The following is a 12132-nucleotide window of genomic DNA, read 5'->3' on the forward strand; positions in this document are numbered from 1 at the left end:
CAACCAGAGCCGGAGGGGCCAGAAAAGCAGCCCAGGAAGCAGGTCCGTACTGGGAGCCGGGTCACAGAAGCAGCCTGCAGAGCAGACCTGTCCTAGGAGCAGAGCTGTAGCAACCGGAGCCAGAGGGGCCAGAGAAGCAGCCCAGGGGGCTGGGGGCAGAGCAGCAGCAGTGCAGAGACCGAGTGGTGGGGCTGGGGCTGGGGCTGGGGCTGGAGCAGTCCGAGCTGGGTGAGGTGAGCAGCTGGGGAGAGCAAGGGGGACCCTGGGCAGCAGGCCCAGCCCAGGGAGACACCTCAGCCAAGAGGCTCTGCAGGCCAGGCTTGGACTGTAACCCCGACAGGGCGGGGGCGACACTGGGAAGAAGGGTCCTACCACTTAGAGCCTGAGAGCATGTGGCCACCACCAGAGCAAGTGTCCGACCCGCAGCATCCCTACAGCACAGCCAGGGCCGGAGAAGGGGCCTGGGACTTACAAGGAGCAGACTGTGAACTGCCCTGACGTTCCAGAGACACTGTTTGTGATGTTCCCTGCCACTGAGCGGGGTGATGTGTTTCCTTTCACCTTTCCCATTTTCCCTTATTCTTTTTAAAATTAATTGTTGATTAAATAACTTGCATTTGCTTTAAATTGTATGTAATGGTCAGTGGGCCAGAGAAGTGCCCAGTGCAGACAGAGTACCCCGGAGTGGGGACACCCTGGCCCCTGTCCTAGGTGACCACAGCAGGGTTGGGGTCGAGTCCCCCAGGGGACTCCTGGGCCCAGGCTTGTTGGGGTTACGAGGACTCTGCCAGACAGGAGAGTGAAAGGGGAGTCCTCCAGGACAGGGAAGCCACTGGGTAAAGGAAGTGGGAGCGAGGACTCGGATCCTTTCGCTAGCCCACTTCACCGGGGTAGTGCAGAAGCCAGGAAAGTTCCCCACAATAGCGGGACTATTCCCCCGCTTACATTAAAATCACCTAGCTTTAGAAAACAGGTGTGCTTGCTGGGTTTGAATAGCACCTGGGAGATTTTTGAAATATCATAATGTTGGGGTTCCTTTTAGTCCTTCTGGTTTTTGAGTGGCTAGAGCACGCTCAGGTCACGGTTTCAAGCTTTTCTCCCCAGCAAGCAGTGCTGGGAACTTGGCCCTTTTTAAAAAAAGAAAAAAAATGAAAGCTGATGTTTTTTTACTCAATCACTTGACTCCAGTAGTCGGGGCTTTAAGAACACTGCCAAGTCTCAGGGGCTGCTCAGAGACAGCCCTTTCCTGGGTTTCCCAATGCACCGTAACCCGGGTCTGGGGTTTCATTATTACACTAACAACTAGAACGACACTCCCAACTCATTTCTCGTAGGCCAGCAAACAGCTGATGGGTGGGAACGGCTTCTGGACACTGCAGGGACCAGACCAGCACCCTAAAGGTGAACAGGTCTGTGGCCCAGATCCTCAGCGGCAATTAGGCACCTAACTCCAAGTGAAATCAATGAGAGTTAGGTGTAGGGTGACCATATTTCTTAAAGTAAAAATGGGACAGCCTGGGGCTCGCCCGAGCTGCTTCCCCGTGCACAGGGCTCGCCCGAGCTGCCCTCCCCATGCGCCCCCGGCTGGGGCTGACCCCCGGAGCTCTGCTCTGCCAGGGGGTGGGGCTGACCTGCCGAGCCCCATGCCACCTGGGGGGGCCAGCTCTGAAGGCAGCGCTGACCGCCAGCAGCAAGTTTCTGTGCTCTCCTGCCAGCAGGCAGCACTGCCTTCAGCTCACCCCCAGGGCAGCAGCCGCTGCTCTCCGCTCTGCCTTGCAGCTGGGACAAATGCCCACCATATGTGTCACATATGGCCCGTTATGTGGACTGCATCCAATACTACCTGTGTGGCCCTACGGATGTCACATGGGCCGCAGCTCTGTGCGGATAGGTCTGCAGGGTGAGACCCACTGGTGTAGACAAACCCCACACTGGCCAGGAAATGGTGAATGAGCTGCTGGGGGCTCAACTGGCCCTGCCCCCCTGTAATAGGTATCCGGCTTGGAAGGAGAGGTTAAAAGGGGAGACCCCAGCGCAGTTCAGGACTGGCTGGGAGGGAGAGCAGACTCCGTGAAGGAGTGGCCTGGCTGGGCCCAGCCGCTGACTAGAGATGCTGCCTGCAGAGTGACTCCGGGAACATCGGTTTGGATTTGCTAGCACTGATGCAGCGGTTCTTGCTGAGTAAGGCTGCTGCAGGTAATCTCTGTCTGTTGCACCTGACCAGGGAGACAGCTGTGGTTGCTGTGAGCCCAAGAGCAACCTGGTCACATTTACCCAAGTACAAACAACCCTGCAAGCCTCACTGCATCAAACATCCCATGATCTCCTGGCAGACAATTGTAGGGAAGCTGATATTTACCAGCTATTTCCTGGAGCAGGGATGGTTTCCCCAGTTTTTACTGACAAAAATTTCAAGGCAAAACTCCCAAAATATTTATTTTCCCCAAAACTGTGATTTTTCCTCCCCCCACCTTGGCTGTATTACTCAGAGGTTGTCAGAGTGGGGATGGGGCCGCTCTGCCTTGTCCCTGAAAGTCTCCTCGGTGCACCTCTCTGTCTCCCTTTGCTCCTCCAGTTCAGCCACTCAGGTCTTGAGAGCCGGTCCTCGGTCTCTGAAGGCCAGGAGCTGTTTGCACTGAATGCACACCTATGCCACCTGCCCACAAGGCAGGTAATCAAGCATGCTGCATTCAGTGCAATAAACTGAATATCCTCCCCTGCCCCCACTCTGCTGCTGGACTTCTGCCAGCGTTCTTTTTACTCCTGCAGGATTTTGTGGTTTGCTTTTGGGGGGGTGGGGGTTAAGTTTAGAGGATGTTTGTTAGGTGTATCTGCCTCTTGCACCCCCTCTCCAAATTACCTCGCAAAACTCCTCTATTCACTAGCTCCTCTGGTTGCTTAGAAGCTGGCTTTTTAAACCCCTCTTCTCCCTGAGCAGCCCTGTGCCCCACGGCAGGCTCAGCACACAACCCCCCAAACCACACTGGAATCTTCAAGCAACAAACAAACTAGCAGCCAAACTCACCCCAAGGATCACATCCTCTCTCCTTCACGCTGGAGATGTCCCTGGCAAAACTCTCCTGTTTGCTGCTCCTCTGGGCTAGCTCCTCCCATCTATTGATCATTTATTAACCCTTTATAAACCACAGATCAAGGTGCCCTGCAGTATTAGATGTGAGCTGAAAGAGTGTGTTTTGTGATACACTTACAGAACACGCTCAGGCTGATGGCCTGGGACATTTCACTCCCTTTGTCGTTCTGCACCTTGCACAAATAATAGCCAGTATCGCTGGTGGTGACTTCATGAAACACCAGGGAGTGGGCTGTGCCTTCCTTGATCCAGACATTGTTCTTGTACCAGGTATAGCTGAGATCCTGGTTCTCCTCGCCAGGAACCTCGCATGTCAAAGTGACCATCTCGCCTTCCAGTATCTCTGCAGAAGGGCTCACCGAGACCACTGCAGCTGAAGGAGATGACAGCAGATTGAGTCATAGAGGTTAAGACTAGAAGGGACCACCAGATCATCCAGTCTGACCTTCTGTATAGCACGGGCCACCCAGCCCCCCCTAGCAAGCCCATCCACCAGAATTAGACCAAAATGTTACAGCCCTTGGGATACTCGCTTACTTTGTGCCACAAGGGGAAGGAGGTGCACCAGTGCTCCAGACCCCTGCAGTGGCAGGAAACTGAGTATGTGAGATACACACACCCACATGATCCTAGCAAATAACCTGCACCCAGGAGGGGGTGGAGCCAGATTTCAAGGGCTACTGATCCTCCAGCTTCAAGACATGAATGGGACACCTTCTGGGTTCAAGAAGACTCTCCCCTTCTCTCCAGGATGCAAGAGTGAAGGGGGAGGAAGGCTGGGTTTGTGGTTAAAGCACTGCACTGGGCTTGAGAGATTTTGGACTCAATTTCTACCACACTGGCAGACTTGCTGTGTCGGGGCAAGTCATCTAGTCACCCTGTGCCTCAGTTTCCCCATCTGTAAAACAGAGCTAGCAATACTTCCTTATCCCAAAGGGTAGATTCATTAGTGCTTGTAAGGCACTCGGACATGAGGGTGATCAATCGAGTTGAGTAGGAAACCGTTTTCCCATCTTATAAAAAAATCGGAGACATTGAAAAATATTCCTGTCCAGAACTGGGATGAAAAGTCAATGAGAAAAAAAAATTGGTTTCGGTCAATGGCATGTTTCAGTTTGATTTTTGACCTGTTTTTCTTTAACTATTTTTTAGTCGAAATTTACTAACATTTCTAAACAAAAAGTCATTTTGACTTGAAAAATGGAAACATTCCAGTGCAAAAAATGTCAAAACCGGCCAGCTTGACCATTTCAAAAAAGTTTTCTGATCATATTTTGAGTCAGGAGAGTCCTTGAAACCAACCCTGCTTTGCAAACTTTTGGGTTTTGATGAATAAGCATTTTTTTAAAACCCATTCCTCAAAAAATTCCCAGACAGCTGTAATGAAAACTACTGAGGTAGACAGTCAGTTGCATTAGGGTGGAGGGAACATCCTTGTTTTGCTGAAGCATCCACCATTGGCCGTCCTGGCCTAGACGGAGCATTGGTTTTAGTTCTCTTTGCTGCACACGGTCCCCCTGAAGCCATGGTGCTCCGGTGGCATTAGCTGGTGATTCATCTGAGGCCCCCATCCTCCATACTTACAAAAAACATAGAGAACAACTGCTTCCGCCACCCCAGTCCCGACTGAATTTTCCGCTTCACAGTGGTACGGGCCATAATCTTCGCGAGCAACGCTCTGGAGAGTCAGGATCTGTTCGCTCACCAAGGCGGTCCTGCCCTTGTACCACCTGTAGGCGGTGACCTCGGGGAAGGTGCTGTTCACGCTGCATGTCAGAGACACGGTGTCGCCCACCCGGATGTTCTCTGCGGAGGGGTTGATGACCACTTTTGTGCCTTTCGGGGAATCTGCAGGGGAGTCGGAGGAAGAAAGGACACGCAATGAGTGAAGCTGGAATGGAGGCGGCATCCAGTGGGCACCACCACAGCCAGGAATCGCTGGCTGAGACTGAAGCCAGTGGTCATGACTTAGGGAAGTCGGGTTAGCTCAGAGGCATTTGTCACTGTCTCCAGTCTGATCCGTGCTGCTCATGACTCTCCTCACCCTCTGAGAGCTCTTCTGTCTGTGGTCTCTTGGAAATGATGTTGGCACAAGAAGTCCTGCATCTTGGCAGGGGGTTAGCCTAGATGCCCTTGAGGTCCCTTCTCACCCTAGGGTTCTAAGAGTCTATATATCTGACAAATCCCCACAGGGCAAAAGACCCTCACTGGCAGTGTCAGAGACCAAAGCCTAAGTAGGCAAAAGGACCTGAACCAGCTTCTTAACCCTAGAGATGGTTCCCTGCAAGCTAGGAAGCCAGATCCAGGACTTAGGGCTGCTTCCTAACCATGTTCCCTGGGCAGCATAGCCGGGGGCCTCTCTGCTTTCAGGAAAGGAGGCAGCTCCGTGGGTATTAGCTGGAAAGGTCTTGGCCCCGGGTCAAGCCAATGACATGGGCAGGAGGTGGCTGCAGGCATTAGCCTGTAAGTAGAAGAACAGGGCATCCTGGGTAGAGTTCTCAGGCTGAAATGTGTGGGCAGGTAAGTGGTGCTGGGCTCCATGGAGCACTGGAGTCCTTTGACAGCCGGGGGGAGTCTGGCTACCAGCTATCTCAGCACCACAGTGCCCATCGGGGCTGGGAGGAGAGTCCTGTTTGTCATGGGGACGGTGGGTGGGGAGGAGGGGCTGGGCAGAGTGCGCAGGGGGCATACTGAGAGGAAAGTGGGGAGCTTTATTGAGCTGGCGGTGGGTAGAGAAGGAAGAAGTGATATTAGATCTGGCAGCTGGCCTTAATGAGAAACGTTTCCGAGTGGAAAGAGGGAGTCAGAGGGGAGGGTCTGAGCAGCAGTGAGATAAGTGGGTCCAGGAGAACGGGAGGAACTAGGAACCTGTTGACCAGATGCAGCTTCCAGGAGACTCTGGAGCAACTGCACCGACACCCCTGGATTGACACCAGCCCCTGGGACCTTTGGCCACTTTTACTAGCGTGGCCAGGTGCTGTCTTAGGCGCCTTGCTTTAGGCCCCTGAGTCTGCCAATGTCGGCACAGCTGTTACGGAAGCTCCAGGGTGAGGGCCACAGACTGTTTCTAAGGGGCAGCATGTTCTGTGTTTGTCCAGCCCCTCTCTTCCCAGACAGCTTTATAAATGATATTCACCGGGCTCCCCAGCCTGCCTTCCACTCCCACGCTCTGCCAGCGACAGCAAGTAGTCAGACCTCTGCATCCTCTCACTTGCATCTGCAAGTAATTGCACCCACCATCAAATCAGCCAGAGGAGGTTTTTCCCCAAGTGTGGCTCTATAAAACACAAGACCCAATTCACTCCCCCACAGAAATGCAGCTGCCTCTGGGGTGGAACAGGGCAGCTGCTGAAGCAGCAGCCAGCAATGCCACAGAGCAGGTTAGGCCTGCAAGGCTAGAAGAAGTCTTTGTTCAGTGGAAATCACAGAAGAGAATTTAGGGAAGCCAGATGTCCGTTGGGATCTGGCCATGAATTTCTGGCCGGGTGTCCGATCACATGGCAGAACTGGAAGCATTGTGGGCTGGAAAGACGTGACTTGGGCAATGCAGAAATAGAGGCCGTAGCTGCTGGTCCTCGCTCCATTCAGCAAGGCCAGTGTTTGAAAAGCAGCATACTCACGTTTCACCCACAGAGCCATTTCCCCGGTTGCCTGCTTAGGGCCAACAGACACTTCACAGAACAGGTTTTTGGAGTGGTCCTGCCATGACAAGGAGGTAACGAGGGTCTGTCGGCTGAGCACGCCAGCGGTGTCCAGTTGCACTGCTCCAGCCATGGTCGAGACCAGTGCATTATAGCCCCTCCACTCCAGAGCGATGCTGTCGTATGGGCAGACGTATGGGCTGGAGCAGGTGAAGTTCACTCTCACACCCTCCGTTAGATCTTCCGGGGCAGCAATGGCCGGGCTGTTGGGGGCATCTAGGGATGGAAAGAACAAGGGTATTCTGGGGAATCTGCGATGGGATAATAGCAATTTCAGTTTATTCCTCCATCACAGTGCTGTACCCCTGGACATGCCTGGCAGCAGTGGGGATAGAACTCAGCTGCTCCACAAGCACTTGAGCTAAAGGAGACTCGCCCATAGCTGGCAGCAGTACAGGGCCCATGACACGCAGTGAAGTAGTTGTGATTTTACATGCTCTGGCTAGCTCGTCTCCATACTCACCGGTAACAGTCAGCATCACCCCACGCAGGTCTGACCACCGGTCACCCTGGTTGATCTCGAACCTGAAGTTGTACTTGCCGCTGTCCTCAGTCTTCACGTCCCTCAGCAGCAGGGTGCAGTTGTGCATGGCCAGGTCGCCCAGCATCTCGGTACGGCCCTGAAACCTGCCGTCGACCTCACTGGGAGTGGTCGAGTGGTAGATCGTGGTGCTCTGGCTTTGGTAATCCTTGTACCAGATGGCCACAATGCCGTCCACGGGGGTCACTGTGCTGGGGTAGCTGAAGGTGCAGGGTATGAGGATGCAGGAGTCCTTTACACTGTGCAGGCTTTGGGGGTAGGTGACGCCCCATGAGCAAAAGGCTGTATTAGACAGAGGGGAACAGACAGAGGGAGCAAGGCTAAGCAAAAACCTCAGTCAGGACAGAGCTAATCTGCTGACTCCATCAGCAACATGCTTCTCTCCTCTCCGCCAGCCAGCGGGGCCTGGCTCCTGGGCAGAGATCTTGTCCATTCTGGCCTTGCTGCTGGGGTGTGTGTGTGTGTGTGTGTGTAGGCGGGGAAGGGGCTTGATCATCTTCACTTAGGCCCAGATTTTCAGAAGTGCCGTCCACATGCAGCGGGGAGGGACAGCACAGTGGTTTGAGCATTGGTAAACCCAGGGTTGTGAGTTCAATCCTTGATGGGGCCATTTAGGGATCTGGGGCAAAAATTGGGGATTGGTCCTTGTAGCAGGGTGGACACCTGCTGGGCCCAGAGAGGTTTAAAATAGCCCTGGGAGAGGGCTGGGGCAGGGGAAGAGACAGGGGAAGAGGTGAGCTGGTTGGCAGAGCAGCTGCAGCTGTGGGCCACGCCCCAAAGAGACCCAGCGGGCCTTATAAAAGCCAGGGAAGCCAGGAGCAGAAGAGATATTCTCTCTCTAGCTCTGAGAGGGAGGGACTGACCTGAATAGAGGATGTAGTTTGGAGCAGGGCTGGGGAAAGGCCAAGGGAGCTCTGGCCTAGGAAAGCCCCAGGGTGCAAGCCTGGGAAGGCCTATTAGGTTCGGGGGTTGCAGGGGCAGCCACGGGGAGGCAGCAGGTCCAAATCCACCCTTGCCTGTGATGAATGACTCATACTGCAGTCTGCCCCCTGACTTGGGGGCTAGCTGGTGACTGGCAGGAGCCTACGACTGTGGGGATAGTGGGAGGGGAAGACCCAGAGCTGTCAGGTACTGCCAAGGGGGTCCTGGGAGGGACACGGAAGCCAGCAGCAAGGCAAGACACCGGCCTGAAGAGGGCGCTCCTGAGGCTGGAATGCTAATTACCTGAGAGGACCAGCAGGAGGTGCCAGCCGTGAGTCTGCGCCTGGCTAGAGTCCTGCTTTGAGCAGGGGGTTGGACTAGATGACCTCCTGAGGTCCCTTCCAACCCTGATATTCTATGATTCAATTCCCATTAAGTCAATGAACCCAACTGATCTCTGGGATAACTCCATTCAAGTTGGTGGAGTCATCCCAAAGCTGAATTTGTCCTATTGCGTGCAGGTGGTGCATGTCACCTCTGTAAATTGGGCCCTCAAGCTGGGCATCCAAAATCAGGGGCCATGCTGGAAATTTGGGCTGCTGTCTCTTACTGCCTCAGTTTACCTGCATGTAAAATGGGGATAATGATGCACTGCCTGTGTTCAGTGTCTGAGGCATAACTGAAATACAAATAAACAATACCACCTGCTGCCAAGGGATTGGTTAAATGGCTTTTGTAACGTGCCTTAGGACCAGTAAACGCCCAGTGTCTGATCCTACTCCCACTCCTACTGGTGTAAAACACGAGCGTGCACTGCCCTGGGAAAATATACAGGGGTCGGTTAGAGAGAGAATCCTCCGGGCTCTGGGTAAGAACATAACCTGGGTCAGACCAAGGGTCCATCTAGCCCAGTCTCCTGTCTTCCAACAGTGGCCAATGCCGGGTATTCAGAGGGAATGAACAGAACAGGGAATCAAGTGAACCATCCCCTGTCGCCCATTCCCAGCCTCTGGCAACCCGAGGCTAGTGACGCCCAGAGCATGGGGTTGAATCCCTGCCCATCTTGGCTAATAGCCATTGGTGGACCCATCCTCCATGAGCTTATCTGATTCTTTTCTGACCCCTGCTTCACAACATCCCCTGGCAACGAGTTCCACAGGTTGACTGTGCGTTGTGTGAAGAAATACTTCCTTTTGTGTGTTCTAAATCTACTGCCTAGTAATTTCATTGGGTGACCCCTGGTTCTTGTGTTATGTGAAGGAGAAAATAACACTTTTTTTCTCCACAGCAGTCATGATTGTAGAGACCTCAGTCTTTTGAATCTCTCCTCATACGGAAGCTGTTCCATCCCCCTCATCATTTTTGTTCCCCTTCTCTGAACCTTTTCCAATTCTAATATAGCTTGTTAGATGGATGATCAGAACTGCGAGCAGTGTTCAAGGTGTGGGCGTACCATGGATTTCTATACTGGCATTGTGATATTTTCTCTCTTATTCTCTATCCCTTTTCTAATGGTACAAACCCTTTGCCATGCTGGAGGCAGTGGAAGGAGTGCTGCATGCAGGCAGAAGCTAACAGAACACCATTGATGATGATGATTATTCGGGTTAAACATGGCACTGTACCTTGCTGGGCATGACTGGCCAGGAAGATAAGCTGAAATAAGAAGGGCATGACCACTCCTGCTGGATAACGTTATGGAAGATCCTGGTGGAACAGAAAAGAGGATCATGCAATAAGCTTTCACAGGATGGTTAGTCTTTATAATAAGTGTTTGGAAAAGGAAGCTGTGCTGGCAAAAGGAGCTGAGTCAAGGCCCTGCAGACTAAAGGCCTCTGTTTACTGCTCCTGCCTCAAATCTGTGGTTAGTGGTAGAGCAGGCTTCCTCCATATTGACCTTCCAATGTGCTGCAACCCGAGCCAGGGTGGAAGAGGAGTGCAGTCTCCATGGTCCAGCGAGTCCTTGGCCCCTCTGCTCAGACTGGTGCTCATCTACCCGCTAGGTAGCGGGCTGGGACCCCACTCATCTCACCTAGATTATGCTGAGCGTCCATCAGATGAAAACGGCTTTTGATTGCTGTGGGATAAATTTCGCTCTCAACTGAACCAGTGTCATGGTGGAATAAACCCATGGTTATTGGTGTTACTTGGTGACTCCTTTGGTGTTACTCCGGATTCACACTGGTGCAGCTACCAGAATCTGCACCCTATTCTGTACAATGACATGGCTGCTGCTGCAAAATCATGTACCTGGCATCCCCATGGTCCAGGGACGGGCATGGGACATTGGGATGAGCATAGCCTCGCTCCATAGCATTGTTAAACCAGACTCCTTCACAGAGGGTGTTGGTTGGAGACCCCATCTATCACTTACCTGCTAGTTGGAGATGATCCACTCTTGTTTGGATAACCCACTAGTTCTGGGCGGCCAATGAGAGACCTTAGACAAAACCACCATTCTGCTTGGCTTGTTTGGAAGTTCTGATCTCTCTGGGTTGAGGACTCCAGCTGTGGGACCATGTCCTGCCCCCATAGACTCAGACACTGGGAATTTTTAGATCTTTTTATTTTTTTGGAAGGGGAGGGGATAAGAAGGCTGCTGGCAGCTCTTCCCAGTCCCAAAAAAGTCAGACATCCCTTCAAATTCTTCACAATGTTGTAACCTACAGCTGATTGTGGGGAAAGGAAGGAAGCCCATAGCTGAGATTAAAAACTCCCAGATTAACAGGAAAATTTGCAAGCCAACTTGGTAAGACTGGGCCCCAAAGATCGTCTGCAAAGTGCATGGGCACTGGGCATGCCTGTGTACAAGTGTAAATGCATTCCTGGCTCTTCCAGCTGTCATCTCTCTGCATCCTCTGCTTGGGAGCAAGGGCACTTGGGTTCAGACACCATGCCAGGTGAGCCCAGCTGAGACCTACCCAATGGCTTGATGGGGCAGTGCAGAGAGTTTGTCACATGGCGTTTGGTAGCAGAGGGTCATGGGATGTCCTCGAGCTGGGCGCAAGCCACAGCATTCACATTGGGCCCCCTATTTGGAGGCGTTCAGATCTGGAGTTTTGGTGCAGATTGCAATGGCAGATGGGATCCAAGATCTGTATCCAAATTTCCCTGTAGCTCAGCTCCAGGATTTTGGTTTGGCCACATGTAGATATCCGCTCCAGGCTGATTAAATGAGCATCCATGCCCAAACTGCCCTGAAAGTGCAGGGGGGTGGCCTTGGGCCCTTTGTGGAGATAAGGGGTTTAGTCAACCTGACATAACCCCTCTGTGAGTGAAGAAAAGCCTGAGAGTTTGGAAGGACGCAGAGTTTGGACAGACAATAGGCATGGTCTCTCCCACCTCAGAAAGACTTGAATAGCAGCCTCCTTGTGGGTGAGAAGAGACCCAGCCCCCGGTGTCAATCCAGTGTCAATCTAGAGTATCCTGTTGGAGTCAGTGGAATTATTCCACCATCACACTGGTGACGCCTGAGCAAAATTTTCCCCACGGTTTTCTGGCCTGTTTTGATCTGATGGACGTTCAACATAAGCTCGGTGAAACCATAGCATAGGCAGAAGGTGAGGGGCTCATCCACTGGCCCTCTCCTGTTACACATGCTGTGGGGAGGGGCTTGTAAGCCCTTGTAGGCAGGAACCATGCCCTGGGGCAAATGTCTGTGGCAGGAGCCCAGTGTATGAAAAGGTACTATCGGGGAGGCTGTATATCCGTGACTCTCAGACTGAGGCTCTTTAACATTTCTCCTGCAGCTCTTCGCAGTATGTGATATTAAAACAGTGTGATTTTAATTAGTAACCAATCAAAGTTATTAACTAATCAGGATGCTTTTACTATGTTGTTAACCAATGAAGTTATTAATGTGCACTCAGTTATCAATC

The 12132-nt window shown here is 52.6% G+C and overlaps 1 protein-coding gene across 3 annotated transcripts in view; it reads right to left on the minus strand.

The window, feature by feature from the left end:
• Positions 1 to 12132, minus strand: part of SIGLEC1 (sialic acid binding Ig like lectin 1) — a 71491-nt gene that overhangs the window by 26371 nt on the left and 32988 nt on the right. For all 3 annotated transcript variants that reach the window (XM_073343057.2, XM_073343059.2, XM_073343058.2), the window contains exons 2-6: positions 9880 to 9961; positions 7256 to 7615; positions 6712 to 7008; positions 4676 to 4939; positions 3210 to 3464 (exon numbers count right to left, since the gene is read on the minus strand). In XM_073343057.2, coding sequence (XP_073199158.2) covers positions 3210 to 3464; positions 4676 to 4939; positions 6712 to 7008; positions 7256 to 7615; positions 9880 to 9928 — 1225 coding nt within the window. In that variant the 5' untranslated portion in view covers positions 9929 to 9961. The remainder of the gene's footprint in view (positions 1 to 3209; positions 3465 to 4675; positions 4940 to 6711; positions 7009 to 7255; positions 7616 to 9879; positions 9962 to 12132) is intronic.

Source organism: Lepidochelys kempii, chromosome 4 (genome assembly GCF_965140285.1).
Source record: "Lepidochelys kempii isolate rLepKem1 chromosome 4, rLepKem1.hap1, whole genome shotgun sequence".
Taxonomy (NCBI): Eukaryota; Metazoa; Chordata; order Testudines; family Cheloniidae; genus Lepidochelys; species Lepidochelys kempii.